The 7146-nt window shown below is 45.6% G+C and overlaps 1 protein-coding gene across 2 annotated transcripts in view; it reads left to right on the plus strand.

Moving 5' to 3' along the window:
• The first annotated feature begins 493 nt into the window (after window positions 1-493).
• cdh8 (cadherin 8) overlaps window positions 494-7146 on the plus strand; it is a 154965-nt gene continuing 148312 nt past the window's right edge. Inside the window, exons 1-2 of one of the 2 annotated variants that reach the window (XM_008404881.2) lie at window positions 494-849; window positions 2421-2980. In XM_008404881.2, the coding sequence (XP_008403103.1) occupies window positions 2723-2980 (258 nt within the window). In that variant the 5' untranslated portion in view covers window positions 494-849; window positions 2421-2722. The remainder of the gene's footprint in view (window positions 850-2420; window positions 2981-7146) is intronic. The other variant, XM_008404880.2, reaches the window with a different exon arrangement.

Consider the following 7146-nt stretch of genomic DNA (forward strand, 5'->3'; position numbering starts at 1 on the left):
ACACACTACTTCTCTTTTGCTAGCCAATAATTCGTTTCTTTCTGTTTTATTTAATGTATGTGAAGAGTTTTTCCTGTTTAAATGCAGAAAAAAGGTGCAAACATTATGTTAAACCCGGAAGGACAGAGGAATTCTTCTCTTTCCCTCTCAGCCTCCACCGCGTGTCCATCTGGTCGCTCGTGAACCCGATCAGATCAGATGACTGGAAATTAACAGCCGCGCGCGGCTTTCTGCGTGTCAGAAAACTCACGCGCAGTGAAAACCGTAAAAAAAAAAAAGAGTAACAGTCAAGATAAAAACGTATATAATTTTAAAATATCTACAGCTGACTCTTTGAACGTGAGACGCCAACCTTCCTTTATTATTATAATAATAATTATTAATATTATTATTATTACTCTGCCTCCGTGGCCGGTGCTGAAGTGCCTAACGTTCGTTCATTTGCGCGCCTGTTGACCCGACTCCTCATCAACCCAATGAGCGCAGCGGAGGGAGGTTTCTCCCCCTCTCTGCTCCTCTCCTCTCCTCTCCTCCTCTCCTCCTCCAGCGTGCAGCTCTCTCCTCCACATCCTCCTCACTTCCCCAGTCGGCCAGCCAGCCTGTCGGAGCTTCTCTAACTGCGCGCAACCAACACCGTGTCGCTCCGCATTGACAAACTGCAGGACGGATGTTTTTTATTTCTTTTTCTCTTTTTTTTGTTGTTGTCGGTCAGTCGCTTGTTTTGCACATTTTGTTTTTTGTTTTTTGTTTTTTTACCTCGGAGGGAAAACCCTAATGGAGTTTTTGGCGTTTTTTGGAAGGCAAAACGCTAAAATAATGCAGCAGCGGGAAAGGATCCGAGTCTCACGAGTAAGTACAACCGAGCCACCGTTGCATTAAAAAGCGAAGCCCATCAGGTAGGCGACTGACACCTTAATACACGGTGAGGCTGAAGAAGACTTCCCTTCTCCTCTTATCTGAGCTCGTTTGAGAGAATCCGTCCCCAAACCCAGCAGGTCTGCAGAAAGGTCTGCAACTTAGCTTATCTTTTTTTTGTTTCTCCCCTCAACTCCTTCCTGCGCCTGTCATGCATGCCGGCTGCGTGTTTATGATTCCCCCGCAAATCGGACCGCTTGTGCGCTCCAGTCGCACAGCTGATGCGCAAAGACGGACTCAAACTTCAGAGAGAGTGAGAGAGAGCGCTGTTAGATGGAACAGATTCAAGCTGGCGCCTCGTACTTTATGGATTTGATTTAGAAACGGCAGCAATAATGAAAAAAAAATAAAAAAATCAAGCTTGTGCGTTTTCCCACCTTGGACAGCTCCTCTGGCTGCTGCCCGGCGCTCCGTTGGCGCCTGAGCCCAACACGCGGCTGCCGTCCGCCGGGGAGCTGTCCCTCTGTCTCGTGGTGCTGAAATGCACGCTCAGGTTCAAACCGAAGTGGATGCAAGACGTAGAAAAACGCAGTGCAGATTGCATTTAAATATTTGTTTGTAAAATCTTGACTTAGGAGAATTTTTGTATATATATATATATATATTTTGTAATATGTAATTTTTGGTCTCCATGTCACAATATACACTTCAGTACTGTTGCTTTGGGCTTCAAATATTTGTCATTGGAAATGCAGTAGCCTTACATTATAGGGGCTGTAAAAGTTCCTGGGAACTGGAAATAGTCTGCTGGGCTCAGTGATCATCTGCATTAGTTTTTGGTCTTTATTCCTGTCTAATGAAATCACACCCAGCTGGTAAAAGCTAAACCTTTAAGAGAAGAACTCCAGCTTTGCTTTATGAGATTGTCACAAAAGAGAATTTGCTTCGAAAATATTCAAAAACATCAACTTTGTGTTCATGCTTATCATGAAAGAACACTTCTTTTGTGATATTCCATATCTGCTTCAGTAGGTATACATTCCTCTCAGCACCCTTTTCTTGGGGGGGGGGCAATAATCTCATCGAGTTTCTTTTGATATCGGAGGGCTGCAGTCCTGTTGAAATCGCTCATCTGCCTCACCTTGGAACTTAAAGAGCAGGGGAGGAGGAGGAGGGAGCATCTGAGGAATCTGCCTGCAGTGTGTGAATGTGCTCAACCTGTCACAACATCAATCACACGGAAACACGAGAGTCCTCAAAATCTGACCGGGATAATCCCCCCAGAACGACAGATTACAAACGTAGCAATCAGATATTGCGAGGGGGGGCAGGGGGTAGAGACTCTCGGAGTACGGTTGTTCTTGTTCTAGGCAGGATAAGGTGAAAAATTAGATGAGGATGTTGGGTCAGGGCCGCTGTTGTTCCTTACAGCTCCCCCCTCCCAAACACCTTTCCACTCCCTTTAGCTATACTGTCACACATAACTCGTTCAGATGTTTCGTTGACTTCCTTGCGACCCTCCATGAGTCCGAAGAGACTAACAAATTCTGATTGCTCCCTTTCAGTTCTTCCCCTTGGAGTAACGGCCAATGGACGCCACGCAGAGAGCCTCACCCCCCCTTGCCAACTGCTATGGAGGCACGCCAAGCCACGCCGGTGACCTTTATCGCACCATGAATGCAAGCTCTGCCGCTCTAAGAGGACACAAGTAACCTTTTCTTGTTATCTAAGAAGGAGCTGTTGATCTGAAGAGAGAGGAGGGGGGAGGCGGGGCAAGAGGTGGAGAGAGGAGGAGGAGAAGAAGAAGAGTCCAGTAAAACAAACAGTCAAACAAGCAAAAAAAAAACAAAAAACAGGCAGCGACAGGATGCCAAAGAGGTCCGAGGAGATGCTGGTGGATCTGTGGATGTCCTTGCTGCTGGTGTGGATTACTTGTGTCCCCTCCATTTCCACGACCCCCATTGGGGGCCAATCCAGAACAGCACAAACCGGAGGGTCGGCGGCGGCGGCAAGCGGTCTTGGCGAAGGACAAAGATTACTGAGCCGCGCCAAGAGAGGATGGGTTTGGAATCAAATGTTTGTGCTGGAGGAATTCTCTGGACGGGATCCAATCCTGGTTGGCAGGGTGAGTGTTTGTGATTGTCAGCGTTATATTAAGCTTGCTTATCGTGTGCAAACATTAATTCGGCCCGTCTGAATGGGTCCGTCTTCCTCCTTGTTTCGCTCTCTTCCCAATGGGCAGTGGGAGGGCTCAGGGTGTCGGAGAGGGGAGAGGGAGGGGGAGACGGAGATTTGAGGACGGAAGCCGAGAGAGGACAGGGGAGGGCAGGGGTCTATACGGACACAATATAATCTACATTCAGGCAATATTTTCACTTTTTTTTTCTGTTTTTTTTTTTTTTTTAGCTTATGCCTTTGTGTGCCCTTGAAGCAGATTTCTAGTTCTTCCCACAGTTTCTGTAGGAAGAGCCTTCTCTCTTCCCGCTTTGCCACATGAAGGCATGTGTTACAGATTATGCATGGCACAGGAAGCACGTAGGGTAGGTTCCATTTTCCATCCTGCAGCTCGGGGCCACCTGCTCCCCCCGGCCCTGCGTCGAGGTGGAAGGCTGCTAGCCGGCCCAGCCAAAGCAGCTTGTTCACAGCTCTTTGCTGACTTTCACCTGGGGAGAGTCAGCCTGGCATCCTCCCTTCCCTCCCACCCGACAGTATCATCCAGCCACTCTGGCATGAGCAGGGACACAGGCCACCGGGCGCAATATTTGATCTCGCTTGGTAATAGCCTTTTGCAAACAGTTTACCAGAATCTCAAATTGGACTGCAAGCTTGTATCCCCAATGTTGCTTATGACTCACTGGCCAAGTAACTACTGTAAGCATCGTCCTGTGTTCCAAACCTTGTCATATGGCCTCATCTATTAAAGATTGGCCACCACATGGGGTTTGCACCTGTGTTTTCGGAATATCGTGCAAACGTGACACAAAAATGCTGTTAAGTGATGCATTAATTTTTCAGTCGAGTCATTTAGGCAAGCCTCCGCAGGATTCGACAATGGCTGCTCATTAGGATGCAGGAGGAAACAAACACTCACAGGGGCCACGGGGTCCGCACGTGAGCTTGGAACGCGAGGTTTCCGCCGCAGCTGTGGGATCCTGAGCGTCAAAAGCTCAGAATATCACCTGACAAACTTACATAATCATGGTTTTTATTCTGTATTTTTTTCTATAAAAAAGAACGAAAAAAAGAGAGAGAGACAAGAATTTGTGATTAACTGAGTTGGAAATGTTCTACAGGGAATAGCAGGTACAAAAACACTACAGTCCATATGGTGAGGGATGCGCTCTGTCAAGGCCTCTGCTAATGCAACGGAAACTTGACTGTAGGGCAGGTTAGTCACAGGTACCTTCCTGATGAAGGACAGTGCGAGGACCGGGTGCAGAACGGAGGGGTGCTGGGGGAGGGTGAGCGAGAGCTAGCCCTTTTGCAAAGCGCTGATGATGGGTTGCGTTCACTGCAAGGTTAAGTGCTCATGAGTGTGGCTGGCAGAGCCGAGATAAGTTAGACCAAGATGGCACCGCATCGGTTCAGGACTATAAATCTCCCTCTCCCTTTTCTGTACCTCTGTCTCCTTTTCTTTCCACTTTTTTTTCCTCCCCGTGTTTCTCACGCTTAATTAAAAGATGAATCAAATGGGTGGGAGGTGGGATTCAAATGGGCCGTATAGCTCTTTGGGTGTTTAGCTAGATTTCCTCAGCAGCGTCTGCCGCAGACGATTATCAAGGAAGTCGAGGCAGAGGTTGGACTCCTTCCATCCCGGAGTTTGTTTATAGCCACTGAACTCCGAGCCTTAATTCGACTCTTTCTCCCTAATCCGCGCCCGTGACCCGACTCCTCTCACCTACGCCGACGAAGTGAACCAGAGAAAGAGACGATGTTTGTGAGGAAGAGATCATCATCCCATTGATTTTCTTTTTTTTTTTTTTTTTTTTTATACAAGGGTTCCCATCTGCTGTGTTTTCTCTCACCACAGAGCATTAGTATAAAGACAGGAGAGCTGTAGATAGGGGGAAACTGAAGGGGGCGAGGTATGGAAGACAGAGACGGACAACTACGAACCATGACAGTACCCCTCTCTCACGGCAGCACCACCACCGCTGGCCCCAAGCCCTCGTTTTTCCCTTTTCACTTTTCTTCTTCAGCGCACCGTTTCCTGACATTGTGATTCAGTGAGCGACGTGCTCGTCAGCCCCCGTCAGTCCCGTTGGCGTCGGTCGAGGCAGACATGCAGTACCTGTTAAAGTGAAGCCGGGGAGACAGCTGTGAAAGCTTGTTGCTCGGCTGTAGCTTAAAATGAACACAGAGTTGGAGGGGATTTTAAGGATTACTCATCATGAGCCAAAGGTGCTTCAGAAATATCCCATCATTAAGAACAGAAATAGGCAAATGTGGGAAAGCAGACAGACTCAGTCTTCCAGAAGCAAGAAGGAAGCATGCATGCGACTGGAGCAGACAGAAAGCCCATAAGCAGCAGCTGCACAGGCTCAAGGATTTGGAGAGCCAGAATTTTTGCTCCATCAATGTTGTCTCAGTAAAAAAAACTGATAAAAGGTCAGCAGCATACAGTTTGCTTTAATGCATTAATGGTGATCTATATCGCAAATGCTGAAAAATCTGATTTCTTTCTCTCCATTGAAGGCATCAAAACTCCCACTGTTTTCAGTGTGTAAGCACATCAACCTACAGCCTGTCCTCTGATGTATTTAAATTTGATAATCGGATAGAGGTTAGCGTCACGCTTCGATGCATGTATGGGAATATTTCTATCATTTGATCTTTTTCTGAACATACAGGACGTATTTGATCTTTTTAATGTGACGTAGTTCTGGAATCGGTCAGAGCAGGAGCTGGTAGGTCAGAGCTTGAAGCCGCTTGGATATTGATACCTGCCGGTAAAACTCTCATCCTTCCTCTCCAAACGCCGATCCACACTAACTTCCAAACACACCGCAGACCCATTCAATTAATTGGAATATTATTGAAAAGTCAGTTTATTTTAGAAACTTTATCACCAGTGAAACACATTACATAGATTAATTGCACACAAATGGATGTTTTCTACCGTTAATTTATGCTAATTGTGATGATTTTCTGCTGACAGTTAATGAATAGATGACATTTAAAAATCAGAATATTACATCAGACCAATAAAAAGAAAAAAAATTTTATGAGATAAATGTGGACTTAATGGAAAGTATGTTTAATACTTGTTTAAAGGTTGTCAAGTTTTAAAAGGCACTTATAATTTGACAACTTTATTGAATATGACTGTATAAGTGGAAAGAAATAAGTTTAGGGTTCTTAAACTTATTTCTGGTTGTCAAACACATCCGTCTTATTTTGTCCCAATTCTTCTTCCCTTAAAGTTTAAAATATGAAGAAAGTATCAAACTGCTGGTGTCATACTAAGGCCCCAACACTCAGTCTGCGGTTCAGAAATGATTTGCTATCATGCGCTTAACACCTAAACCTAATTGTAACCTTGGTGCTTAACTCTAACTTTTAACACATTAAACACAAACTACTTTGAAAAATGGTTAAATCTGAAATTGTTTAATATCCTATGTGGAGAACTTTGCATACCCAAGCTGGAAAGAGTGAATATGAATGAAATTTTGGACTGTAAAGTGCTTTTTAAAGTTTGCAGCAGCATCATATCTACCTGCTGGCTCTGACTTGGTATCACCCGACTCCCAATGAGAATCTCTCAAACTGCTCAGATTCTGATTTTCGTCCAAAAAACAGGAAACAATTTTATCTCCAAGAAACCCCTGGGTCCAGACTCTGCGTCTGATCCGAGCCGCCGGCCTCGTCCTCCTGCCGTTCTGCCTCTCCAGTCAAAAGCTGCTTCAATTATTAAAACATACAACGACACAACTCAATTACACCAGGCCATTAAAGGCAAAACACTGTGTTGGAACAAAAGACAAACAGCGTGCAAATTGCTGCGTTTGCACCAAAGAGATATCCGGATGTGTTCCTCCTTTGTAGTGCCTGGCAGATTGATGGTAGTCTGCACTGAGATTTTTTACATTTTTTTTCTAGACACGACTTCTCTAAACTCCTTTACTTCAGATCATTTAACACGGATCCTGTTTGGTTTGCTAATGATGGATTCCAGGGCTGAAATGGAGTGTAGATGCACTAATCTGACTGATCCTTCATCCCATTGTCCAACGCTTTCATCCGCTGCAGCAGTGTGTGTGTGTGTGTGGGTGTGTGTGTGTGTGTGTG

The sequence above is a fragment of the Poecilia reticulata genome, linkage group LG3, assembly GCF_000633615.1.
Source record: "Poecilia reticulata strain Guanapo linkage group LG3, Guppy_female_1.0+MT, whole genome shotgun sequence".
NCBI lineage: Eukaryota > Metazoa > Chordata > Actinopteri > Cyprinodontiformes > Poeciliidae > Poecilia > Poecilia reticulata.